The sequence below is a fragment of the Hippichthys cyanospilos genome, chromosome 1 (assembly GCF_059441005.1).
Source record: "Hippichthys cyanospilos isolate Australia breed blue-spotted pipefish chromosome 1, RoL_Hcya_1.0, whole genome shotgun sequence".
NCBI classification, from domain to species: Eukaryota; Metazoa; Chordata; class Actinopteri; order Syngnathiformes; family Syngnathidae; genus Hippichthys; species Hippichthys cyanospilos.
Window position 1 is genome coordinate 28571657 of NC_142369.1, and position 27889 is coordinate 28599545.

The 27889-nt window shown below is 41.0% G+C and overlaps 2 protein-coding genes across 6 annotated transcripts in view; both read right to left on the minus strand.

Moving 5' to 3' along the window:
- Window positions 1-9563, minus strand: part of hmcn2 (hemicentin 2) — a 44931-nt gene extending 35368 nt beyond the window's left edge. Inside the window, exons 1-10 of the mRNA XM_088412858.1 lie at window positions 9305-9563; window positions 7600-7670; window positions 7077-7235; window positions 6041-6163; window positions 2193-2364; window positions 2000-2106; window positions 1800-1920; window positions 1452-1715; window positions 1195-1339; window positions 709-830 (exon numbers count right to left, since the gene is read on the minus strand). Coding sequence (XP_088268984.1) covers window positions 709-830; window positions 1195-1339; window positions 1452-1715; window positions 1800-1920; window positions 2000-2106; window positions 2193-2364; window positions 6041-6163; window positions 7077-7235; window positions 7600-7670; window positions 9305-9563 — 1543 coding nt within the window. The remainder of the gene's footprint in view (window positions 1-708; window positions 831-1194; window positions 1340-1451; window positions 1716-1799; window positions 1921-1999; window positions 2107-2192; window positions 2365-6040; window positions 6164-7076; window positions 7236-7599; window positions 7671-9304) is intronic.
- An 846-nt stretch (window positions 9564-10409) lies between these two features.
- Window positions 10410-27733, minus strand: LOC148430001 (neuronal calcium sensor 1). Of its 5 annotated transcripts, none has more exons than XM_088408759.1 (10): window positions 27511-27733; window positions 26820-26922; window positions 25856-25977; window positions 22557-22581; window positions 15736-15874; window positions 14104-14182; window positions 13645-13733; window positions 12468-12545; window positions 11909-12016; window positions 10410-11344 (listed from the first exon to the last, which is right to left on the minus strand). In XM_088408759.1, exons 3-9 carry the CDS (start codon window positions 25917-25919, stop codon window positions 11918-11920), a joined length of 573 nt encoding a protein of 190 aa, XP_088264885.1. In that variant the 5' UTR covers window positions 25920-25977; window positions 26820-26922; window positions 27511-27733; the 3' UTR covers window positions 10410-11344; window positions 11909-11917. The 5 variants fall into 5 exon arrangements, with proteins under 5 accessions (XP_088264885.1, XP_088264878.1, XP_088264869.1 ...); XM_088408752.1 differs by having other exon boundaries at window positions 10410-11720; XM_088408743.1 differs by having other exon boundaries at window positions 10410-12016; window positions 27511-27731.
- Window positions 27734-27889: the final 156 nt, after the last annotated feature.

Sequence of the window (27889 nt, forward strand, 5' to 3'; positions counted from 1 at the left end):
TACTGAAATTTATTTTGTAAGGTGGTTGTACATAGAAACTATCTGGATCCAAGTCCACGTTTTAAGAAATTTTACATCCTATTTAGAATAACAAATGAACAGCTTGATGAAATAAAATTGAGTAAATTTGATACAACACATATCATACTCTATCACCCTTTCATTGCATGGATGTCATTTTTAGGACACTTAAAAAAAAGCCTCCCACCAAAATTTGTAAATTGTCCTGGATTACATTCTTAAATCCTGCTTCCTTTTGCACAGTCTTTGAATGTAAACGTGTTTCAGCATTATTTACTTGACATCTCACTACCAATCCAGTTGGTACCATGCTACAAGTCAATCAATACACTAAAGAAATCACCAGTGCTTGTCCTGTTCCGCCGCAGTATGTTAACTGTGACAGCCACAGGGGCCCAGCATCAGTTCAGTTTCAACCCAACTAATGTTAATCTACCGCATTGCGCAAGAACAAAAAGTGACACATGACTGCCCAATAAAATGCTCAACTTCCAAGGGTCACTGTCCTGCATCATGTCATGTACATATTCTTTCTCTGTATTACCGTATTTTTGTCCGTGATTGAGTAGTAGTAGAAATGTTAACCAACTAACCAACTAACTGGTTTAATCTTACAAATCATGGTGAGCCAAGCGGATCTGTACCATTCCTGTGGAAAGAAGCTGTCATGATAGTATTGTGCAGTACCTTTCACAGTCAGCTGTGTTAAGGCTCGTCCTTGTCCTGCATCACTCTGCGCTTTGCACTCATAGAAGCCCTCATCCTCTGCTGAAACTTGGGCAATCTCCCATGATGCAGTGGCAGATTTCCTGAACCAAAGACAAGCTTGGTTCAGTGGATGAGCATGACAGTGGCAACCAGATCTTATTTGATGTCACATTTGTTTAAAATCTCAGGCGCACACACACGGGGATTTTCACAACTAAATCTCAGGTAATTCAAACCAGAGCATTGAGCAAGATACACATAGACGCAATATTAATTGATCAAGACAAGTGAGTGCACACACTATAATCTCGCTCTCTGGGCCACACGGGCCAATAATGCTAACCAAGACCAAGCACGCTCACTGCCAAGAATATGTGTGGTGAAGATTATTATCCATAAAATAGCTGCAGAAAGTTCTGAAGTCAGAATTGAACAAATTCTCAGAAGTGAAAAAGGAAAAGTTACTGGAAGAATTGCTCCAGTCCAAGCGTCCTTCCACTTCTGGTAAATGTTAGCCTGTAAGGTATATCGCTCTCCACAGAACAGCGAATCGTAACGGGCTGCATGTAAATAGCCTTCACCACATCAGGCAGGTTCACAGCAGGGGGAGCTACACAAGACAAGACAGGAAATAAAGGGCAAAGGCCACAGGAGAAATTGATGAGGTGCGAGATCCTGGCAATCTGACCAGGGAGACATGTCTGAAGGGAGTCGAGTATTACCCGGAACAAAATTGGTGTATGAGACACTCGACAGTCGCTGAAACTGATAGCCCTGCTCATCTCTGCCTGTCGCCTTAATGAAGAAACTCTGGGAAGGGGTGCGCAACTCCGGTACACTCCACAACCCTTGTTGGCCAAGGTCAGAGGGCAGAGGCACCTGGATGGTGCGCAGGGAACGTCCCGAGCCAGACATCAGCTCTACATGACTCAGCTGACCTGGAGGTTTCAGGCCTGTGCATTTCAGTAAAATATATGCTGGCAGTCCTGAAAAGTACACAAATCCATCAAACTGTCATTTCCCCAAGTGGTCTTTGGCAGACGCATAGCAGAGAGAAGCACTAGCAGCACCTTTGATTGGCCTCTCCCGAGTATGGTTGAACTCCTTAACGGGTCTACTTGAAAAGCCAGCCCGGAAGTCCAGGTTGCTGACTCCAGTGACCCTCAGGGTATGACGACCGCTGCAACTCACCTATAAGATGAAAGCAAAACATTGAGCATGTTTTCATAAGACAAAGTACGCTAGTAATAAATGATTCTAAGAATGCTACCTTCAGATTCCATACTCCAGGCCTGGGAAACTTCATGTTGACAACACGAGCAGAGTTGGGAATGTTCAGAAGCTCTTTAAGACCCTGCTCAACACCAACTACATGGCCTGGAGAGAGTACAGAAGACTGTCTGTTCAATAACTCATGACACACTTGGCACTGTTTATTGAGGTAAATCTATTAATTTGTATACCGAGAGGATCTCTGAGTTCAATTTGCGGAGCAGGTCCACTAAGTGACACAGTGACCTCACGGAGGCTTGGGTCAAAAGGAACTTCCCAAAGGTTCTCCTGGGCGCTGTCATGGTTTGAGGACAGTAGATGAACCTTCATGGCCTGAACAGTCTCTTCGACCCACTTCAAAACCTAGGAAGCATATGAAAACAGTAAAAATATGGCCTTTCATGCAGGCTCATTACATATCTGTCAAATTTTATCTGTGAAGGTTCCCCTTTCGATAGGATAAAGACAGGAAGGACATAATTGTGACCTTTCTGTGAGCATGTTCCCTGCCCAAGCAGCTTTCTGTTCTCTATCTTCGTCATCAACACAATTGTATTCCTCAAATGTTGATGTACTTCAGACGTCAACTGCCAAAGGGAAAACCTTGAATTTCAGCACTTTCAAGTCCATATTCCAAAGAGAGTATCACCCACATAAAATAATTTAAGACACATGACGTCCATACATCAGCATCGAAAGCCACGGTGTTAGTCTTTCACAGAACCAACCATGTTTACACAATCAGTTCTCGACAGGCATTTTACATTCGTGCGCCAACCATGTTATTTCTAATTTGTGCCAAATTGATTCAAAAATGTCTAATGCAATGTGTGAGGGCTTGATTACATTCAATTGAAAAAGCAGTCATCACATCACGGCAGCCTATTAAACCGCCATCTGTAGCGCTCCAGAAAAGAAATCTTGCACGATTGAATAACAGTTTGGACAGGTGCTTGAATACAGTTTCATTTTGTCATATGATAAATGAAAGCAGGAGTGGCAAAAAAAACAAAACAAACAAAAAAAAAAAAACTGAAATTTCACAGTCTCATGGCCACAATAGACCCACTGTCCTCCAACTTCCAAATGCTTAAGCAGCAACTGCTGTGTCGTGTTTGTTTTGACCTTGTGTAGTGAGGCATTGTGGTTTTGCTGCATCTCTCAGGAAAGAAAATCCTGGGGTTGGCCCTTTGACAAGGCGCCAAATGCAACACAATTAATTTTAGAATTACTGTGCAACACATTTAGAGAAAAACCAAAACAAGGAAACCTTTGATAACATAATCATCAGGCCTATGCGATTCTGTCTAAGAGATCTACGTATTGCTGACAGCAGCTGGTTCCTCTTGACGTTTTACAACTGGAAACAGCTGTAATGTCTGCCATATGTGCAGTCATCACCTGCAGAGCAGGAAACTGCTAGGAGGTGACCTACATCTGGCCCCGAGTGGTGTCTATTGACTCCACAAAAGAGCGCAAGAGGAGTGTGTATTAGTCTGCCCTCACATCACAGATAAAAAACAAGTGGAGGGCAGACATGGGAGTACGACCATCCACGCAACAGTGCTCATCTGAAGCATGCTGAGTTGTGCTGCTACGCCCTGTTGCAGCTTGTGGGAATGTAGAGGATCAAAAGTCCTTTGAAACATCACCCAAGCTGTCTCAGTCGAACAAGTTTGCAAGGCTCTCGCAAATAGTCTATTTGCTATTCATAGAAGCGTGACGGATGGGATAAATTAAGCGCTGAGACTCCATTCAGGTACATTAGCTGACCCCACTTAAGAAACTCTGAGATGCAAGTGTTCAACCATGACATCTTGACTGCAGACTCCTTGTTTAGCAAGGGTCAGTTTTGGATTTGCAAAGGTCTACAATCTACACTTATGCACATTTGCAAGAAGCCGTCCCAATACAAATCAAGATTATTAGAGCGAATCAGTCCCAGATTGACCCCCGGAAATACTAATTGAGCTGCACAAAATCCGCCAAGACCGGATATGTGAGTCCACCTGTTTTTAAGTAAGGCAACCTTTGTTTTGCACACTCAGAGAGTTGACCTGAGGATAAATATTACCTTACTTTCACTTTATTGCGAACAACCATGCCAGATGCTTCAATCCTTTAGGTAATGAGAAAACCATGCAATGGTTTAAAACAACATTTTCATTTCTGATCACTGCTCAAGGCTATTGATTAACTGACCAGCAATGTTATAATTGTCCCACATTCTGAAAATAGCTGTACAGTATTTTCATGAGTTATGTAGCACTGCAAGTTATTATTGATGACCAGTCAAATTGCAGTACGGATGCACAAACATGGAAAAGACAATGAACTGCTGTGTGGGGAGCCAAAGCAAGCCCTACAGGGCAGCTGTTGAATAAAGACAAACCATGACAGATCATACCGTGGGATTGGAGAGTAATACAGTATAAGCTTGTTTGCTTTACACTTTCTCTCACTGGGGACCATGAGCTGAGATGCTGTAAAGAATATCAGAGGTATTAAAATGCTATAGAGTGTCTTGAGTTAGATTTGCTAGGGTCACTCTAGTTAGAGGCTGAAACAATTGACTTAAATTGCCCAAACTCACCCTAACTAAGACCTGTGATCAAGGGGTCTTGAAATCTCAAATGTGCAACTATTGTATTAACGTGGAAGTAAAAAACATCAGTGTGCCCAGGATTTTAAATACTGTAACCATTGGGGGGTTGGGGGAAATGACCTGAAATGGGCATATTCAATGTTATGAAAGCACATCACAATGGTAGTTTCTGGCAAAAGCCTTGCAAGGGTGAGGTTTCATCGGGCAGGTGAATTTGGTCTCCTGTTCCCTTACAAAATAAACAGTAAAACATCAAAATTACATACATGAACTCCTCATTTGGAAGTGTTATTGAGTGAGAATGAATTTGCCCCACACTGGCTTGTATGTCTGGTTGCATGCATGCATAACCTGACAAAAAACAGACCTACTAACCAACATCCACCCCACCCACGCTAACACACACACAAATTTGTTTGAGTTCACAGGTTCAGTAGGTCACCAGAACACAGAGCTATTGGCTCTGGTCCTGCAATGTCCAGCTTTGTACTGTGAACCTTCTTTAACATCATTTATGATACTCATTTTATTAGGATGGGTTCAGGGGTTAGTTTGAGACTTGGAAGTATAATGGGTTTCAGTAAGCTACAGCAGAATCAGTGTTGCTTTCCCATTAGCTTTCATATGTCACAGTTCAGTGTGGGAAAACTACTGAAAATCGCTCTGTTCAAAACCGGTGCATTTAAGAAATCACGGAAATTTGGCAACACGCTTAGATTCCCCTCTCTTCAGTGTGTTAGTGCAACTTTTCTTAAGACTAACCGGGGCATAAAGTGAAGTTTCATCGTCAGATAATTATGTCCCATAATGCACAGAATACATCCACAATTAACTTTATTGCACACTCAAGACTCTTTTAAGTGCAGCTTTGGTGAATCATTTGTTTCCATTTTTCCTTGAAAATGTCTTCATATTAAAATATATGACCACTAAAATGAGGCCCTGCCTTTTCTAAAAATAATTGTGTGAGCTTTAATTTGTTTGCTGTGTGCATTGTTTAAATGTCACTGCTAAGTAAAACATTTTATGAATCATTTATTCTTTTAGGCATTAAATATATATATAAAACTTCCACCAGAAGTCTTGCTGTAATGTTATGAGGAAAATTAGAATAAATTATTTATGGACATGTTCTCTAGACTGGCATCTCTATCAACATGTTTTGCAAAAAAAAAAAAAAAAAAAAAAAAGATGTAAGTAATGTCCCATGCCACTGAAAGCTATTTTTTGACAATGCAGACAGGCTCTTTTTTGCTAAAACAAACTTAACAATAGAATAAACCTTGAATATCTTCAAGCAGTAGTCTGCAACAACAAGTTGAATCTAAATTTTAACACAGTTTGACACTAAATCATAACCCCCGCCCCAAACTGAACCGTTACATCCCTTCTGAAAATGGACTGGCAGTGTAAGCTTCTTTGTTATGCACTCACCTCATTGACCTGCTGCTTGTCCAGGTGAAAGATCTGCCCCGAAGACGTGGCTGCAATCTCCTCATAGGCCTTGTAGCCAGGCTGAGAGCGGTCACCGCAGTCTCCAGTCAGCACAAAAACCACCTGTCAACAAAATAAAAGAGATAACAACTACTTTTGTCCCACGTTGGCTCCAGTGACATTGATTCTTTTTGTCATGCTGAGACTTCAGAAGTCTCAATGTTTGACTACTAACACAAGTAATACACTTCTATTTTATGTCTCCTCTACGTCATTGAATGTTCTTCAATTTAATGTTGTGTTCTTGTGTCTTATATCTCGTTATATATTAATGCTAATGCCCATATGAAACAACAACATAGGAAGAAAACAGAAGAGGGTCTTCTATGTATATTTTTTTGGCTTGTGGCTATTGTATAAAGACAAAAGTTTATTCAAGTGGAGAGTGTGTATTGTGTGGCCCAGGGCTAAGACACACTGACTGGGTAGGATAACGTAAGCATTTTGTTTGTATTTGCATTTTAATCTGTGTATTCACAAAACGTTGTTGCAGCAGACGTTAAAGTCACCAATATGGTCCCAGCACGGTAACAAGTCTGGCTGGTACTGTACTAGGAACAGTATCTGATGGGATAAAATTTTACCAACGGTAAAGGGAGCGAAATTGCATGTGCAGCCAACGTCTGGCTGTGTATACTAGATATTATGTTGTGGAACAAGTCATTCAGTTTCTAATTTTCTTTTCTGATTGTACTTTCCAAAAAGTACCTCTCTGTCACCATCCTTCCGTGCCAGTTGATACTTTATCCTTGTGTAAACCCAACAACGTAGGACCCTTTTTTGCTGATCTTACCACATTCTTGTTGAACTTGCCCCTCTCAAGTCTGAATACTGCCTGGACTTAGTTTCCGTGCCCCCATTTATGATTTAGAGGTGCCTGTGCCCAGAAGCTCACAAATTATATTGTTTTTGTGCCTTGTTTAAGATTATGAACTAAACTTTGAGATACTAATCATGATATATTGTTCATGTTTACCTGAGACTGACGAAGTTGCACCAGTTGCAGAACGTCCCTTTTGAGGCGATAATCTTTTGCTCTGGCGTCGGTGAAGACATAAATGAAGGATCCAGGGAGAGAAACCTCCAAGGCTTTCTTAATGGCTCCAACACTCATTTCTGGGCAGTCACCACCACCCTGTGTAAGTTACAACCACAACAAGGTTTTATATCAAATACCACTGGATGAGATTTTGTATGCACACTTAGTCTCTACAATATCAAAGATTCTACTTCTACACCCACACAAAATGTTGAATAAAGAGTTTCTGACGGTGGCTAACATGGCTTACATGACAGATCTGGGATTCTGTCCAATTACAAATTACTGAAAATCCTCCCTTAAAATTGACATTCCTGAGTTACCCAGCTTCAACTTTTCAGGGATCAAACTACTGTTTGAACTGGCCCTATCCCGACAGTCCACACACACTCACATAAAGTCTGAGATAATATGGCGGTATATAATGGTGCAATAACCACGGCATGCGTCTTGTCCCCACCTGTACAAACAGATCTTGAAGATCCTGCTGAAACTTTTTAGGGTCAGTGGTGATGGACACGGGGCCAATATCTGCAACAGTAAAAAGACAATCAAGTTTTGGTCAAGGATAAACTTGTTTCGAAACTGTGCACATGACAATGAACACTTTGACTTGGTCCTGTTTAAATTAGTTAGTCTGAATCACACGTAGGTAAGCAGGTAGGTATGTTATGTTAAGTTTCAGTTAAAGAGAAGTTACACAATTTTATTAAGTGTTTTTTTTAATACATTTCATTGAACATACTCAGATTAAAAATACATTACCCAGGAAATTATTTCGTAATTGAGAGTGGTTTAACTTTTTTTTTTTTACTCTTTCTCAAGTAATCTTTTGAAGAATTACATTTGACATTTATTTGAGTCATATTTTTTGTAAAGTAAGAGTAATAACTAGAGTGCATTTTGCTAAGATTTCAACAAGTGTCTGTGAAACAGGGACATAATGTAAACACATTCCTCAATTACAGAATGGTAATCTAATGAGTAGGTTGATGTAGTATATATTTGAGTTAAATGGTAAAATTGCACTTTCTGTTACATATACCCCATTGTACTCAGAAAAGTAACCACAGCCATTGTAACATAGCAAGCGTTGGTTTGCACCTGCCTTACAAGCCCTGTATTTTGCTCGAACGGTTGACACAATTGTACAATACGTAATTTTGTTTTACATCTGTGTGTGTGTTTGAGCAATCAAATGTGTGCACATTTCTGATTACACAGACTGTAACTTACGACCTATGTGTCTTTGAGTAATGCCACAGAGCTTATAGTGGCTTATAATGTGTCATCGTCATCATCATTATAAACTGTATTTACTTAACATTAGTGCCGCACTTTTCGTGAGTGATCACAAAGGCCTTACAGCACCTTCGAGCCTTTTTATCATCCACCACAATTTAGCAATGCTGAACTATTTACAAGGTCCTGAAGGGTAGGCCACATTAACCAATACAAAATGTGTGAGGTTAAAGGAGCCCACCGGAACATTCCTTCCTCCCACCACCAGTACCCCAGACTGGCGACACTGGGGGGGCCGCTTTTTGGAAGCATGGTGGAGTGGGCGAGCTGGGGAGGGTGAATGCGGTAATTACACGTAGGCAGACAGCATATGCTTCTCATCAGGGCCCCACCTCCCTCCCCCATTAGACTTCTCTTATTTTCAAGATCCAGTATTTCCAATATATTCCACGCAAAAGGAGCAAGTAGTGTGTCCCTACTAATGGTTTAGGTTTGACAATTTAACAGATGCCGGCCTGTTAGAAAAAGAAAACATCATGGCTGAATGGAAGTAAAACCACATCATTCGCTTGATCGATGTGAGTGAGGTGTGAGTGAGGTGCACCCCCCCCCCCCCCCAAAAAAAAAACAAAAAAAAACAAATAAAAAACACCTATTTCAAGAAATATGGTAATGATAGCATAAACTAATGTTATGTTTTGACGGCCACTGTCACAAGTTAAAACGTGTGCTTTGGTTTGCAATATTTAGAAATGGGTGATGTTGAAAGTTGTTTTGGATATTTGGTTACCAAGCGTTACATAAAATATGGTTATGCGTTAGAGCTTGTCTTGTTGTCTCGTGCGTATTTTAACCAGAAGAAAATATATGACACACAAGATGGGTATCAGTAAACCATGACCTTCCAGTGCCCCAAACAGTACCTGGATCATGGAAGGGAACCAGAACAAAATTTTTGATGGGTCTGGTCCTCCGGCTGAGGGTCTTCTCCAAGATCCGCGAGGCGCCATCTATCACCTGTTTGAGGTCGTCGTACATGGAGCCGGTCACATCGAACACAAAGGCCAGGGTCGAGGCGCTGTCATCCGGCCCGTTGCCCCCCTCCAAAGCAGGAGATGCCCGGAGCCTGTGCGCGCTGCTCCATAGCACCAGGACCAGACACGTTATCGAGATACTCTTCATCTTTTTGTTTTAAATATACTGCACCCGCCTACTGGAAGGAGACAATCCACCAGGGAAACGCATTCAAAAATTTGAGAAGCAAAAGTTTGACTTTTTGATCCGCAGTGATATTTTGAAGAAAACGCATCCAAATGCCGTGTAAATGGGGTCCAGACGAGCACACCCGCGCGTAAAGTTTGAAGCAAAGTGTGGAGGGGCTGACTTGTGGAGCACCCCTGGAGAGCTGGTGCTCTGACGCTCCAAACGGGGGCGGAGATAGGTAATAGAGTTCCTGCAGAGACCCAACCTGATTTGGAAGCGTGAATGCGTGTAACTTGACCCCGCCGTGACTCGTAGCCTTTAACATGCCAATTCGTTTCCCATTATTTTCAGATACCACGCTTTGTTTTCACAAACTTTCCCATGCTTTATACTATGTCCTAGTATTGTTTTAATACACCCTGTAGGCCTACGTTCATTTTCTTCAATGCAAATTTTATAGTCCACATATGCATGGGGAAAGAGCCAAAGGATGCCAGTCAACGTTTACCCGGAAGCTAACCGAATAACAAATTAAACGGCAAAGTAAGCCTGCATATTGCATTTATTCTTCTGGTTTGCCTCCGTATTACGTGCAAAATCTAGTTAAAGTCTAATTGAAAAGTCTAAAAAAAAAAGGGGGGGGGGGGGGGGTTCTTGCAGGTCCAGGGGAGACAAAAATACAAGCACACCAAAACAACACTTATAATACATAATTATTCATTTATGCATTCACAGCAAGTGTTAATATGACACCAGCACTCTAAAGAGAGAAAAAAATGTGCTCAAACATGTGACGGACAAAGGTAAAAAGGACTAGTACACACAGCCATTTAAATGCATTTTATTATGTGCTCTGTTACTGATCAATGACAGGTAAATGGCATTTTGTCATTCAGTAAATGATTATTTGCATAAGGCATAACATCAGTGACAGTGCTAAAACATGACTGTTTCACCCAAAAAATAATTGAGAATTGATAGAAGGATGATGGCATGCTCTGGCTTTACACATCAGGACAAATATTAGGAGGACAATTGTAGCCGCAGAGCTCGCAAAAGCCGTACTATGAGAATTGGTGTTTGTGCCTCTCGCTGTCTGCTGAACGTAAATGTGGACAATGAGCCTCAATTTAAATTTAGGCCACGAATTTGGCAATGCTGCTCAGCCATTGCACTGCTGACACTAGACACTCACACACAGTGGGGAATGGAAACACAATAGGATTCATAGGCTGCAAACATAATAAAACAATCTTTAGAAAACTCCCCGCTCCTTCAACACTGTTCCACAAATAAAATGGCTATTCTCTCAGGAGAGGAAACTCAGAACGTGAGAGCAAAAAGATCCCACAATAATAGTGAAAAACGCAGTGCAAAACATTTCAACAACTTTGATAAAAATAAAACTTCATTCCATTTTTAAGAGGTGAAAACTCCTGAATACAGCAAAGCAGGAACTAAATTACCATAATACTATATTTACATGACAATACACTGCTTTGTAACCTTAAATTAGTGCTCATTCTATCACCATGTCGTTTCCATGTTAAACTCGAGAGTCCATGATGACAGCACAGCTTTCTGCCTTTCCTCGTGAAGTCTGGAAAAGCCTCCAAAGGAATTCAGCTCCTGGGACTTTTGCCGGGCAAAGAAGAGGGCTGCGATGTTGCACAGAAGCACACAGTAGCAGCAGACGCATGTTGAAATGACTGAGGGCTTTGCCGCCAGGTTTGACGGCCTTGGAAAATGTCTCCGCAATCCTTGGTGGAAACACAACCAAGTATCTGCTGATAGTCAGTCTACTCCAGGTTGAGCGAGACTGAATAGTTCAGAGGCTGTGTTGCATTCATTTGATGGTGCTAAAGTTGTCTGATTCCAGTGATGTATTGAATCCACTGAGCGAGGTTAGGAGTGACTGACGTTTAATAAAAATAGGTTTCTGCTCATAGCATGCAGGGAAATCACTTCAATGGTGTGTTCAAAATATGCATTCACAAGCTCGGTTCACAGCTGACAAAACGCTGAGCACGATGTCAGCAACAATTGGCAGAGGCTGGTGGATTACATGAGGCGGCGGAAGAGGCTCTTCGCTCGGCACTGAAAGACCATTTGATTGCCAGCAAACAAGTGGGTCGCCTGAATAATTCATAAGAACAAACTGAGAGCAGAAAGCAGCTGCTTTGCTTTGGATTTAGGCCATTGACTGATTTTGTCTCTTTTTTTTTTTATTGACTCGGATGACGCAGGGATGGCATTATATTAGATGGTCAGAACTTCCCCTTGGCTAAGTGTGCATGTGGCTTGCACATGAATACGCCACTCACCTTACATTCTTAGACTAGACCATCATAGAGAGACAGTGCTTGCACAATAGAGGGGTCTGCCTTGGAGCCCTCCTGAAACTCCTGCAGAGTCAGCTTCCCATCTGCATTCTGTAAGAGGAAGACGGACATAGACGCCATTACCACGGTGTCACCAGCAGGGGGCAAACAAGGCCCCAGCGCGGACCACCATGCTACTTCTCAGCGCTTTTGTGTTTATGTTGGCTCTAGGATTGGATTTTCGCCCCTTCACTGACACACATCACCAGGTGCTCCTTGGGCACACCTATGGAGGCCTCAGATCAGCATTCGCAGAAGACAAGTACTGTAGATTCCCTAAGCTCAGTGTGGGCACTGAGGGCCAGTGTGGGAGGACACTACTACCGCATAACGTTGACAATATGAATGTCACTGTGATAGGTACAGTTTGCAGATCTAAACTTAGCAGTGTACAACTGAATTAGTGGAGGTAGCTGTTTTGCTCTTTTTAATGGTAAACAATGCGCACAGTTTGCTTTTGTATACAATGCTCTGTTCGAGTATTTTAGAAGAAAACACAAACCTTATCCATCATTGCAAAAATGCGGTCCACTCTCTTCTCTGGTGTGTTTTCCTCTTCTGGCAGCTCTACGGTGTTTCCCTGAAATACAGGTTCAGTACAGTTGACAATTTCAGACACAATATAACATTTGCAAGAAAAAGAAAAGGTTTCTGCTCATACTATGCAGGGAAATCACTTCAATAGTGTGTTCAAAATATGCATTCACAAGCTCAGTTTACAGCTGACGAAACGCTGAGCACGATGTTCTAAGGTGCAGGTTTAAATCCCGGCTCTGGCTTTCTTGGCTGGATTTGCATGCGATCCACAGGTTTAAATGAATTCCTTGATTGATTCCTTCCTTCCTTAAGAAGCACTGCAAGTTGAGTTAATAAAAAAACAAACTCTAAACTGTCCTTGGATGGGCACGTTAGCATATCTTGTGTCAACGCGTGCTAAACGGTGTATTGTGTCTTCCCCAAAGTCAGCGATAATAGGCTCAGGCTCACCTACGACCTTAGTGAGCACAAGCCGCATAGAAAAAGTCAAGTCACGGCCTTCTCAGACAGCACTTAGCAATGCGCAGCGAAGCATCGACACTATGACTGCGTATGTGCTTGCGAGGACAGAAAACCGTGTCGTCTTGCGATCTGACGCGCTAGGGAGCGCAGTGGTGATGTCAGAAGGCGTGTTCAATAAGCGATGGGCTAACGGTGTGACTTTAGAGCGCTGACATTTGCAGACCAGCAACCAGTGGGAATATTTGCAAATGATGTAATGGGAGTCGATGGCAGATGAGTGGGTGGAGGATACGATAAAATTAATATGTTACGACTGAAGAAAGAGTCCAAGTAGAGTCAACTACTAAAGTTAGCTATTAGAAACCGACTGAACATACAAGACCCATTTTCACTAGTTTTTGGTTTATTACATTTAGTAGCAGTTCATTTTGTATTACACTTACATGTGTTTAGACAACAACAAAAAAATCAGACTGCAACATGCATTATTGTTATAAACTCTTCATTGTTTTACTAAAATTAGGAGGGAGTGTTAACTGACTACTCCAGTAAATACCTTTGCATGTACATGCATGACTTCCCTGGAAACATTTTGGCAAAAAAATAAAAATATTGGAGGTCAACTAAATCTGGAATGGACTATGTTTGGTTCCACTCTATGAAATGTTTGGTCAACTTACCACCATCTGATAAATGGCATCTACTATATTCAGCATCTCATCACGGGTGATGTAGCCATCGTTATCCAAGTCATATAGCTTGAAAGCCCCTGAAAAGAGAATTTTAGTATTAGAGCTAGTGCTTTACTGCAGCTTAGAGGCTCGTATGTAATATGGGCTAATGAGCAAACGGTATCATTCAGCGTTATCGTGGCCTCAATAAATGTAACGATAAAACATTTAAACACATATGTTCTGCACAACTTTGTTTCTGCAATGACTTAAAAAAAAACATTGCTTTGATAAATTAGAAAACTGGCAACTTAAAATGTTTTGTATAAAGTGCTTTTTGGATATTTTGCTCAGTCAAAAATGTGTTCCTATATCACAGTAAGTCATGTGTCTTACAAATCACATCAAGTCCAAAACATTAACTCGTGCCATTTAATGTCAACGACAGTGATATAGGGTACATCTTACATCTAAGTTTCTCATCCAGAGTCCCTCGAGATGTCACAGACAACGCCTGGATGAACTCTGAGAACTCAATGCGTCCATCCTAGAAAATAGCACAAGCGAAGAAAAAGATGGGTGACTCTTTCTTCACATTTCCACCTTTTGAGAGATGTCCTTGCTACATCCTGCACAAAACAGGGCCAGACGTTTGCTTCAAGTCTGCTGCTATTTTTGCCCTGCACCTAGTTCTGTCCAGAGGCAAAAATATGTCACCTCTGGTCCTTAGTTAGATGGATGCCAATGGTTCACAAATCTAAAAAGTTCAACTCCACAAAAACACAATCAATGGGTACTACAAAGTAACATTTTCAGGGCTTTCAAGAAGATGGTCGCAACTTCACCACACATGGTGGAAATGTTTATTCCTGATTTACTACAGCCCAGTGGAGATAAGTACGCTTTGTCGTGTGCATCGATATATATCCATGATTAAAACAATATATAATATACTGTATATCCATCCATTTTCTAAAGCCACTTATCCTCACAAGTGTCCCAGGCGCCTATCTCAGCTGGCTTTGGGCAGCCAGCGGGGGACACCCTGCCATGCATGTTTTTGGAATGTGGGAGGAAGCCGGTGTGCCTGGAGAGAAGGCTGGAGCCAGAAGGCTGGAGCCAGGTGGATTTGAACCACTGTGCCATCGAGCCGCAATTTATATATATATATATATATATATATATATATATATATATATATATATATATATATATATATATATATATATATATATATATATATATATATATATAAAGAGAGAGAGAGAGCGAGAGATAGATAGATAGATAGATAGATAGATAGATAGATAGATAGATAGATAGATAGATAGATAGATAGAATATATATTTTGTAAAAATGAATTTAAAATAGGATTGACTAAGATTGTCATTATAGTTATTATAATTATTATTGTTTATTATTGTTCTGATAATAATGTCAGGTTATGTGAGGCCAGCAGAGAAGGCCCTGATGGCCCACCACTGGTATATACAATTTTGTTGTTTTTACCTGGGTTTTACACGCATTAGCTAATTACAATAGGTTTCTATTGCCCGCCGTACGACGATTTTGCAAACTAAGTTGTACGGCGGGGGTTCACTGTACCACTGTACAGTACCAAAATAATCAAAATAAGAATATGTTACATTTTATTTTTACTGTGAACACACAATCCAATTTTGGGTACCTATCTCAACAATTGAGAATCAATACTCATCTTAATGATACACTGCATCTTAAACAAAGACAATATCCCCAAAGGCTTACCTACCTATATACTGACATTTTGTTCTTACAAATGACGTCAGTCCTCTATAGGTAGATATGCAACTTCAGGAAAAAGAAAATCTCATTTGGCATAAATTGGTGACAAACAGGGGTTCCTATAACTACTGACTCTAATAAAAAGCGAACGAGCAGTTAATTGTTAAAAAAAAATACATCTTTTTGATGATTTTAAACAGAACAGGAAGGGAAAAATCAATCAGACTTATCCCATTCAAGAACCACAGAAAAAACACATTGATTGCAAGCAACTGTCTTCTGCTAAAATGTTTTTGATTAGATATGAAATGCTAATACAGATATAAATTACAAACCTTGTTTTCATCAAACACATTGAAGACAAAAGAGGCAAATTTTGTGGGATCTCCAAAAGGAAAGAACTGCTTGTATATTTTCTGAAAACCCACGGAATCAAGTTGCCCACTGGGACAGTCTTTAATGAATCCTTTGTACCTGTCGGGAAAAGAGACAAACAACCATTAATGAATAGACAAGGGTGTAAACGCCTGCAAGTCTGCAATGGACACGTAGTAAGGATACAGCTGATGAAAAAGGTGAAAACAAAGCTATTTGTCTCATTCACAGATAAGCCCACGGTTGTTTTCTGTAATCAAATTACTCTCTAATTTTCTTTCGATAACATGCCTGACATAGAAGACTGACATAGAAATCTGACTGGATACCCTCATTCTTGGGAATGGCAGATTTAAAAAGTGTGCACTTTTTGTACAAAAGTAACGCACTTCATGTGCGTTAAACTAAATATAGGAGCAATTGATAAGCAATTTCAAGTGCAGTCACGCATAGGTGGGCAGTTTCCTTCCGTTGCTCAATCAAGAGCCAAGGCAGCCAGACTGAACACATCATGGGCAAGCAAAAGAGTGTTCATCTATACCAGCAGTCACCCACTAATCCATGGCCCGAGTTCAACACATTACATAACCATTTAACACCAGTCAAACATTTGTGATGTATGGCTGCGCTTCCTTGCCATGTATTTTTTTTTTTAAAGAGAGGGGAGGTAACAAGCTCATACCTCAGGTCTTGCATAGAATAGACTAGAATGCCTCACTTTATCAATCTCATCATACAATGTGTGTGTGTGTGTGTGTGTGGGGGGGGGGGGGGGGGGGGGGGCAGCCCTGCATAGAAGATTATAAAAAATAACAATAATAATTCATGTCCAGCCTTAGTGGATTACCGTATCATTAAATAAAGGACGCACTTTGTTCCCCAAAAATAAAGGCCAAAAGCATGGGTGCATCCAGTAAACTTAAAGATTATAATTTTTTGGACAACATTTGAGGAAGATTGCATCTGTCAGCCACAAAAACTGAGTTATGACATTCTTAATATTTTTACTTATGATAATTACAGTAATGGGATGAGCTAGACTAGTGGCAACCAGTGTGTTAGTTGGAGCTAACATGCTGCTCGTGTTAGCTGAGGCATGTTAGCTGAGGTTGTTTCGATGAAAGAAGTCAGCAGACAGAACCAGCGTCTGAGTCCATCCTCAGACAAGGTTTGGGCTAACGGCCCAATTTTTTTTAAGTTTTTACATTGTAGACAAACTGTTGGTGCGTCCTGTACACAATAACATAGAAAATACCAGAATTCGACACGAAAGTTCAGGGTGTAACAGGTGTGTCCTATATTTGGGAAATAACAATCTATATTTAAAAAAAAAAAAGGAAAATGGAGGGAGTGGAGTTATTCAATGGACTAATCAATGGGATAATCGATTTAATAGTGACGGCCTTGATTAAGAATGTTTTCTCTTGTGCAACCTGCAGTTTGCGCTAAGATCTACCATCTGTCGAAGGTGGAACCTTTCTTTGCACAGTTTGATCCAATTAAGTGCGTTCATGCTCTGCATGTGACAGCTGCGCAACGGAGCTAATGATTCATGCTGGTGACTTGGAGTTTGGAGTTTACTGAACGCAAATGCATACAGTAGGCTATGCTCTTTTCAAAGTAGATGAGCCACACACATCAGACCCATACATTTCACTGGGGGCAAAAATTCTGGATTCATACATATCTAATGTTACTTTTAAAGTCTGAAATATATTGGAAATAGGCCTTTACAGAATTCTCTTGGCTAGGTAAAGCTCCACAATCCAGGACTTACAGTCCCACTCAGAATTCAATGAGTCACACTTTGGTAGCTGCACGAGTTTTCATTGCATGTGTCAGAAGAAGTCTAGACAGGAGAATCGCTGTGCCTTGAAAGTGCGCAAGAAAGGCACACTAAAAACACTTTTCTGTGGTTAAGAAAGGTGGTTCTCACTTTTCTTAATCCTGCTTCTATTATTTTATTTTTGATCCTGTACTGACCCAATCCTGTGATTAAATTTAAAGTTGACTCTCATTCTGCGGGATTCCCATGACTTGCAGGATTCCCCTAAAATTGTAACCCTCAAATTTTGATGTTATTGCACATATTGCGAGGGCTTGCAACCAGCAAATTTTGGGTTCTGGAGATTTTCCCCTTTTATTTTCCTGTGCTGTAAGGGTAAAGGCTGGTAAAATAAATAATAAACCAAAGCAGAGAAACTGACTGACACCGAGGTGCTAGCAAGTAATCAACTATACATTTCTTCAGAAATGTAAACTGCCATGACACTGAACGGGCGAAGCATTTAAAATGGATTTGTGAATGCATACCATGTCAATTTGACACATTCATTCATTGACACATCTATCTATCTATCTATCTATCTATCTATCTATCTATCTATCTATCTATCTATCTATCTATCTATCTATCTATCTATCTATCTATCTATCTATCCATCCATCCATCCATCCATCCATCCATCCATCCATCCATCCATCCATCCATCCATCCATCCATCCATCCATCCCTCCCTCCCTCCCTCCATCCATGTATCCATGTATCCAATGTATGGGCGGAAATAAGGCGAGTGAACCACTACACCTCCAGTCTCCTCATGGAGACATGCATTTTTTTCACAATTCAGGGCATAATCTACACCAGGGGTCACCAACTTGGTGCAACAGGTAGCCCCCAAGGAACATATGAGTAGCCCACAGAGATCTGTTCTGTTGCAAAAAGCTTTTATATAATAGAACATTTGTGATTTTCTAGGAATTTTGCAAACATTTACACTTATATTACTTTTAATTTCCATATTGCATTTACATTACTGACAAGATTTACATATTTGCTGTTCATTGATTATTGTAAGAAATGATTACCGTGATTGGTGTCTTCACATTAACTGGTAGCTCTTTGCATTTCTCAGTATCAAAGTAGCTCTGAGTTTCAAAAAGGTTGGTGACCTCTGATAAATATGTAGCCAGGGTTCTTGCAAAAGGGCAGTAAATGTATCTGTTCTGCCCTAGCTTCTATACATGCCCAGGTTTTCTACTCTGACGTCACTTGTCACACGACTTTGTTTGAGAATCAACATGGATGCCCATCCCCTCAAAATTGTGCTTGTTGTAATCAGTCCGCTCTGCTTGCTTATTTTTGCAAGCCTGACTACAGTGCTAATTTGAAGCGCTCTAGCAAAGAACGGCTATAAGGTCACCTTTTTGCTGGCACATAACAGCGGTACATCCAAGGCATACTTCCCACCAAAGACGGCAGTGACGTTAAAAGATAAAAGTTCTTTTTGTTTGGAAAGAATTTGGCAAAACTACTGCCACCTAGCGACTTGGCTTTTTTGGAAATGAATAAAACCGCACTATGCGAATTTGTTTACCAGTTTTTTATTTTGTTTTAATAAACGTAAGTAGATGGAATTGTTTTACACATGAATAATGGAGAATTATGAGGGTATAGATAGCTCTGGTTGACTGACATAATTTGGCTTGACTTAGCGATATCGGTTACATGAGCATTAAGAGTTGAGTTGAGTAGGGGTCGGAAACAAAATGTTATCGAGCATCCGTCATAATTATATTTTATGAGACCAATATGAGCATCATCGATGTCCATGTGAATTTTGATGACGATTAATTGTTTTGTGAGTCTTCTTCACACTTATTCTCCAAGCTAGTAGTCAGGTAATTTATTTCTTCTGCTAGAATAACGATAATAATCTAATGCACTTTTTTAAAGGCCTCTTTCTGAGTAATTGGTATTCATGAACGTCTTCATGGCACAAATCCGGCATTGCCATGTGTGACAATCAGAGGGGAAACAGGTGCAAACGGCACCCAACTGTCAAACACTGTGGGCGTGTTTGCGCTGGTACTATATCATTAGTGCAATATCCTTTGTGAATGGGACAGAGAGACAGCTAACAACGGGTGCAAGTGAAATGCTATCAGCGGGCACAGTTCACTTTTTGTGGATTCGGCCCAAAGAATTCAGAAACACAGCAAACTTGAAATAAACTTGGTGGTTAAAACCAAATTATTTGGGGTAAATGGGTGCAGTTCTGTCACATGCAAATGAGCCTTGAGCTCACCCCACCCACACCGTTTGTGGAACCAATAGCTTCTTGTTTTCAGACAGCCCTGCAGCCTAAATAGGATTTTTTTTTTTTTTAATTGAGAGAGGCAACACTTCATCATTATGCCCCTGTATTATATTTGCCACTTAGAGGGTGGATCAGTGCATGTGGAGCATGCAGCAGGTTCAATGCAAAACGCAAAGAACTGCAATTTGTGTACAAGCTGTTAATTTAAAACAACTTTTCTTCATCTTACATTTAAATAGATCTTGGTCTCAAAATCACTGCCCAACACAATAAACAAAATGGAATGTCAGGACAAAAATATCACCCACGTTAGTTATAAAATGAATTTCATAAAGCAATGAAGGCTTATTAATTAACAGAAAAAAGGATGCACTAATGAAAAGGACAACTGCTGGGCCCATACTTCTACTAGATGGCTTTTAATCTTCTCTTGAGATGATCAAGCATGCACCATGTAGTCAAGACAAGATGATAGAGCTTCATGCCCTGCTGTTGCAAGTTTAGAAATAAGGAGAAACGGCGCTCTCCGATTTCAATTTTTCGGCGAAAATTGGAGGATGAAAGCATAGCTCACTCTTATGCAGCATACAGCCGAATTCGGCTTCAAAGTGCATTATATACAACACATCATATTTTAAGGCCAAATCAATTCAGCAGAACTCATCAGGCAGCTTTACTCTATGATATTATATTGTATCTGGAAGGAGTAATAATGCATATATTAACAGAACACCCTGGTGTGCACAAGCTGTTATTTGGTGCACTATAACATTGTAAAAAGAAGCTTTTTATAATGCACCATTTTTGAGCACCCATCAGCCCAAATGTGGTGAATCATGGAGGGAAGTGTACACATTACACGGCAATGTGTATGGCTGGAAAAAAAATGTTCACATAATCTCATTTACTCTATTAATCAGGTCATGCGGAATTTGAAATTTGTGTAAAGACATTGTAAATCTTAAATATATCCCAGCAAACTAGAATATGCACATTATCTACAGAGGTGCTCAATACTATGCCTGACTAAAGAGAACATTTCAAGTAACTTCAAAATCCAGGGCGTTAAATGCATCATTTTTTGTTAAGGTGCCCCATTTTTTCCCAAGCATCCATCCAGTTTCAAACCTACCTAATCCCGTTCAGGGTGGCGGCGTGCTGGAGGCTATCCCTGTTGTATACACCCTGACCAGGTCGCCAGCCAGTCACACAGCACATACAGAAAAAAACAAGCATTCGCACTTACTTTCACACCATCCCTAAGTGGGAACTGAACCCACGCTGCCTGGCCTGCACAGGCAAGTCTGGCCAATGTACCACTACACCATCAGTGACTTTTACCAAGCATGTAAAGAGGAATCAGAAGAAACTCACTGTCAGCACAGTGTCAGCTTGTCTTCACAGCCTCAAACAGAATCACCTTCACTTGTCAAGAACATGAGCACATATTAGACATCTGACTCTTTGACAGATGCACCGACTATGTGTCTTGTGGTCACGATGCACTTCCAGGGGGCATAGCAGATTCGGCGCACAATGACATGTTGGTATGACTTTTAGGTGAGCGAGGGAATACGAATTCTTTTTCGAAGAGGGAACGAATTGTCCGTGTAACACTGGCATTTTCCTAACCCTGCTAATTACTGTTTCTGCGTATGTGCTCTAATTACAAGCCATCTGGCATTTCCCCTGGTAAAATTCCCTCTCATCCCTCACCCTCAGCAGTGTTGATTGCTGCTAATCACCAAGTGACAATTCATGCAAACTTTGCCATAAAACATAAAACAGTGAGTGATGGTGGGCTCCTTTGTTTCTTAGGGGCAGGAGATGGAATTGTGCCCGAATGCACCGGAGAAACAGGCTAAAGACGAGCCACCTTCGAGGCTTGGGACTCGTGATAAATGACTGGCCTCTCAAAGGCTGAGCTCTTTTCAAGCATGCTGAATTAGATTGTGAAATGGGAAACCAAAGCAGGAGAATTGAAGTGTGAACAGTGGAGAATGATTGCTTTATTACAGTGCTCTTTTTTTTTTTTTTTTTTAATCAGATGGGCTATTCTGTTTTTTTTATTTTTTCATTCCCCTCAGCAATATCCCAGCAGCAGCAGCATTCAGCAAACAAATGAGAAGACTGCACTCAAGCTTGAATCATCTTTGTAATGAAGGTGAATTGCTTGCTACCCCGGCACCCCCGGCTGTCAGATCGTGCCTTCACAATTACATCCAGAAATTCACACCTTCACAGTAATAATCACTTTCAGCACTGTTGTGTGACTTCTGGTCTGTGGTGCCTCTTCCGCATAAATATGTGTCACTTGTAAATGTTACGTCACCGTGTGGGCTCCGATTTGACAAAATGGGGGTACGGATGGAAGTAATAGTTTCCAGAAGCGTTGACAAGTATCAGGATCCTTGAAATCCTTAAATCCTTGAAAGACAAATTTCCTCATGCCCTGCCTTTCGTCTCTTATCAGACATTCCTTGCCCAAATGGCCGAGAAAAGGTACGGGTAATTAAAAACTATTCAGTCTGAGGGCGGCTTCAGAGTCAGTCCCTTTTCAGAACAGGACAGTAAGCAACAGGATGTGAAAAAGAAAAAGCTATGGGCTCTTGGCAAAAGTATTGACATACTGTTTGATTGCATGCAGCATCATATTATTAAGAAGAAAAACCCACACTTACCACTGTTGCACTTCTTTTTCTGTAACTGCAAGAGAAATAGAGTGGTATTAGTTTGGGGACAAATTCAGAGCACCATGAAAGATAATCGTTTTGCACAGTAACTCTGTGGCAAAAAGTACTTCAGTATATTTTATCATATTAGAAGGTTTCATGAAAGGATATTTTATTCAAGCCAAGACTAGGCAAGACTAGACTACCGGAGATTTGCACATTTCAATTGTGTAAACGAAGCAGCAACGAGACACCAAAGCACGGCTGGACACACGCGCTACAATGCTTTTAAAAACCTATGGGGACACCCGGATGGATAAACAGTACTTTTACAAACACATAGATACACATCTCAGTGCCAAGAAAAATCGGGAGATATTGAAAAGATTGATCGACCGCCCTTTATTTCGGGGAATGCGAGCCTTTTCTTTATTTATTGTTTCATTTATATTATGTTTGGGTTATTTTATTTTGTTCATATTGAATTAATAGTAAAGAAATGGAATAATGTTCTTCTTATATTAAACTGCGATTTGTGATTTGGACCATATAATTTTGTGGATGTTTATTTTAAATTGTTTTTTTTTTTTTTTAAGTTTTAACATTATCATGTATAATGCCAAGTTTTAATGGTTGATGCGGCTTTATTGACATTAAAAGCTCTGTGTAGCCCAGTAAACGCGTACGTGTGCGCATGAGGGGTATTTATTTGAGATTATTTGTGAAAGTCACAGACCGCCACTGATACAGTATATACATATATATATATATATATATATATATATATATATATATATATATATATATATATATATATATATATATACACACACAGTATTTACAGTATATACAGTATGATATATATATATAGTATTTATTTTGATAACAGATTTCAAAAATACACTTTTGGTTGATTTTTTGTGGACCAATATACATGAAGTTTTAAAGGGTCTAAAGTTTAATAAGCATGCTTTTATTTATGTATTTATTTATTTTAAATTTAAAAAAGCTTTGCACTGGTTAAGGGGTACTTGGCTGAAAAGATATTTCACAGGCGGTACATCACTGAAAACAAGTTGAGAACCACCATGATTCAAGCTTAAAGGGTAAGTCAAGGTACATTGACAATATGTTCTAGACTTCCCCAACAAGTCTATATGACATCCGATTAAGGTTGCATTTGTGGAATTTGAATTTTAATGTAAATCCACCTCATGGGGCAGCCATTTTGACATTTTCTGGCAACAGAAAACCATATGACAGTTGTTCTGGTCTCTGGTAATGACGGTTCACTTCTTCAATGAGTTTGGTCATGTGACAATTGCAAGCTAATCCATGATCGCTGGATTAACATCATTGAACTAAGAAGCCATTTTCAGTGGACATCAAGAGACTAAATTGTCATCCCCTGAAATGAATAAAAATGAATGGATTTTGCTGCTATTTCATATTCCACAAATGCAATATTACCCGGCAATCAGAATACAGTACTAAAACTAGTGGGACTGTATCGAACATATTATGTAAAAAAAACAAAACAAAACACTTTACTTCCATTTAAATTTGCATTATCAGTGACTAAGACTATTATGCAGGAGGGTGAGTCAGGTAGCTTTCAATTGTACAATTCGCCTAGAAAGATTTCATGTACCCCTGGCTCTGAATGTCACAGTCAATCTCACTGCTGTCAGCCGAGATAAGCTGCCATTAAATTGCCAACGTAGTCAGAAACGGAGGTCGTTCCTGGCTCATCTTCATGACTATGATTTACTTTAAAATTGTTATATAAGTCAGTCAGAGCCAATGTGTAATAATGCAATCCGTTCATGCAAGAAAGCGCAGGGCCTACTTGGCCGGTTGGCCCTGAAGGGTCTGCTAGAACCCTTCCCGCTTGCACTCTGTCACTGTGAGCCTGTTCATGGCTCTGACAACACAGAAGAATCATCACGCTATTAGATAAGCCAAGCCTAGACCCTGGAGACATTTTAATATGACCACCGGTGTTTCCATGTGATGGGAGACTGAACACTAATTCCGACCTAATCTGAAATATCTTTAAGCGCTCTTGTACTCTGGCAGCCTTTTCAATGACTGAACACTGCTTGATGAAAACGTCTCTGCATTTATATCATTCACTTGACAGATCTCACTGCTGGCCAGGCCTTGGTTGGGTTTCTGTCAACACAAGCTATTATTTTCCAGAAAAAAAAAACACCCTCCTTTCTTCACCACGGAAACAAAGAGACAAGAAAAGAGATTTCCTCAGTCCCAAATCTGTCAAGAACCAAAGGAAAGTGGTGAGGAAAATGTAGACAAAGCTTCTCACGGGAGAGCAAGAATACATTGGCACATTAAGATTGATGGCAGTCTCAAGTCAAGAGAAAATGGGGGAGGGATCCGGAGTAGAACATCTTGGTGTTCCTCGGAGATGCTAACCAGATAGGACCCTAATTACACTATTCCCTTCCCATTTCAAAGAGGGCAATTAGTGGATGGAGCCAGAGTGAATGGCTGAGCGAGAGGAAGAGCGTAAAAGACAGCGGCAAGCAGGCCGGCCCAGCACGAAGCCACGTCTTCCTCCACAGTAATTTCCTGACGCAGGAGCGCTCCTTGCCTCTGCTATGGAGAATGTCACCACGCAAATAACACTGTCATTAAGCAGCTAGTGGATGTCAGCTCCCGCTCGCACCTGCAAACTGCATTGCTCAAATGACATCAATGGTAATAATAATAATAAGATTAATGGTGATGTTGGGCTGTAACAATGAAAGACACAAGTGGTGTCTTACAGTGGAGACATCATTTTGCTGATTATCAAACAAAGCCCAAAACTGATTGAAAGCCGAGGGGGAGAATGTTAACGTTCAGCTTACATTGCGAAAGCTGAATGAAAGAATCATCAGGAGGAAGACTTTAGTCCCAAATGGATGATTTCTCGATGCAGAGTAACTATAAAGTGCGCAAACGATAATCATAGATTCCGCTAATCCTTTGTTAAAACCTACAGCTCAGTTACAGCATACAGTGTGATCAAAAGATGACTATAACTTAAAGCTTGACCTTTTCCAATTACAATTTGCCAGTGATCAGAGTGCTTTTTTTAACCACAGCTTGAATCATGTTAGTGTCGTTTTGTTCTATTCAATTATAATCGGAGCAGCAGGCAATTTGCTGAAAAGTATGCTGGGAGAAAAAGCATGACAATGCACATGCTGCTCTTTTACTTTTGTACAAGCTGTCATTGCAATTAGGTTCTAGCAGGATTTGCTCATTAACAGACAAGGAAAAAGAAGCCAAAAGATACTCACAGTAGGTTTTCCTCGTCAGTTCCTCCACCACCTCTGGTTTGAGCTTGCTGTTGGATTTACCCATGATTTTCAGCTCTCCGCCACGCCTTCAAATCCACCTGGTATTACCTCAGTCTGCTCGTCTGCCAGGCACATAAACAAAAAATAGTACAGTTGAGGCCAATGTAACGACACCGGTGAAAGCAAAGAAACACACACTAGCGAGGTGTGTTGCAGAACAATGAATGCAGCTCCTGTCAAAGACTGTAGCTCAAATCTAAATGAACACACTCTCCATGGAGCCAAAGGTCTCTCTAATGTCAGGCTGCTGCCATATTTCAGAGCATGTCTGCTCAATTTTGCACAGCAGTCCGTGGGAGAAGAGTGGTGCTTGGATGCCTCACTACCTTCATGCTTGGAAGCAAGTCACCACTCTGCGGGTGAGTGAAGCACACTCCCACGCCCAACCTTCACATGTCTGGTCTTCCCACCCCTTCTTCGACACATACACACGCACTCTTGACAGATGAAATAAAGAGGTGTTCTAGATCAATTAAAAAAAAAAAAAAAAAAAAAAAACAAATCGAGGTACACAGGGAACTTGTCTCATGTTTTTCTTTTTTTGCGTTGCATGATTGGTAGGAAATATCAACTCAAAAACGATGTAGGGATCATTTACAAAAAAATAAACGGTCGGTGAGTCATTGTAAAATATCAGAACTCTCAAAATAAGCATGCCAGTTGTCTGTCAAGTTTGAAGGCAGATTTGAAGAGTGAGGGTTCTCTCCTCCTCTATTCTGACTCATAACTCTCCCCCGACGCTGGCTTCAAGACAACACGGTATAGCGATTTCCTCGTCTCCTACCGACGCAGCAGACAGGAGATGAGAGATAATAGAATTTCTCTGTACCAGAAGCCCAGTGTTGGGATGCACTGATGCCTGACTGAAGCCACACATGTGCTCAGTATTGTAGTGTGCATGCACCTTCACTGCATGCAGCATCTGCATATGTCCATGGCCAGTGATGTCCTGTTGAGGGAATTCATGCTGGGAATGACCATCTTGAGTCCTGGGCACCAGAGTATTGCTATGGAACACACGAGAGCAGTAAGAGATGAGAAGAGGACTAGAGGGTGATGATGTAGTGGAAATGAGTCGTATGGTCACATCGAACCACAGACTTCTGACTGGAAAGAAGCTCAGAATAGCTCTGAAGTATTTATCGGTCAAAGCAGAACGAAAGAGCAGTGTCGGCGTTCACGTCTAAACTATAGAAGCCGGCGTTCATTAAATCAGTTCACATATAGAAACAGGTGGCAAGAAAAGGCTCAACTCATATGGGCGCGTGCTTGTGAAATAGGAACGACGTACAGTGAGCAACTAAATGGCATTGATATAGTTCGGTTTTTCACGTATGACGTGGCAAAAACGGCGAGAAATGCATTACCTCCATCGGGAGCGGCTGCGGCGCCCGGTAGGATGTTGCCTGGCAATACCATAGCAACACACAGTTTATGGCTACAGTACAACAGGCGCTGCATGTTTTGCTAGTCATTGAGCTCGCCACGTTTAGCACTAAAAGGCAGTCTCGCAAAGCTACGATCCTGCTAAAACAAGTCATGGAAGACAAAGGATAGGATTGAAAGTCACCTTAGGTGAACATTCAACCTTTTACCTGAAGTGGAGAAGGGGGAAGGCGCCGTTCAGTCAGCAAAGAAGAGAGCGGAGATGAAGTGCTGGCGCTGCTGCCTCGCGCATGGCCGCGTCTCGCAAGGCAGGCAAGGCAAGCTGAGCTCCAGCCCGCCGCCGACAGGGAGGGACGTTCGCTCGAGCTGCTGGCCTCGATGCGCTCACATTCGTGACTCAACGCCTTGCTGTGTGCTTGTGCGCGCACGCCGGTCTCTGCCGTGTGCGGGTGCGCGCGCTCGTGATGTTCGCTCTATAGCTGGGGTGTCCAAACTTTTTCCTCCTAGTTCCACCTAATAAAATGTACATTCTTCGCCTTCGCTTGATTTAACATGTTAAAGCAAGCCATCATTTTTCATCGAGATATG

Excerpts from the sequence above, each read along its gene's own strand:
- LOC148430001 (XM_088408759.1), bottom strand. The coding sequence starts at position 25,919 with ATGGGTAAATCCAACAGCAAGCTCAAACCAGAGGTGGTGGAGGAACTG. Across the intron at positions 13,734-14,103 it reads TCTGGATGAGAAACTTAGAT|GGGCTTTCAAGCTATATGAC; the intron begins GTAAGATGTACC and ends TTCTCTTTTCAG. Across the intron at positions 12,017-12,467 it reads TTTTTGCAATGATGGATAAG|AATGCAGATGGGAAGCTGAC; the intron begins GTTTGTGTTTTC and ends TTCCTCTTACAG.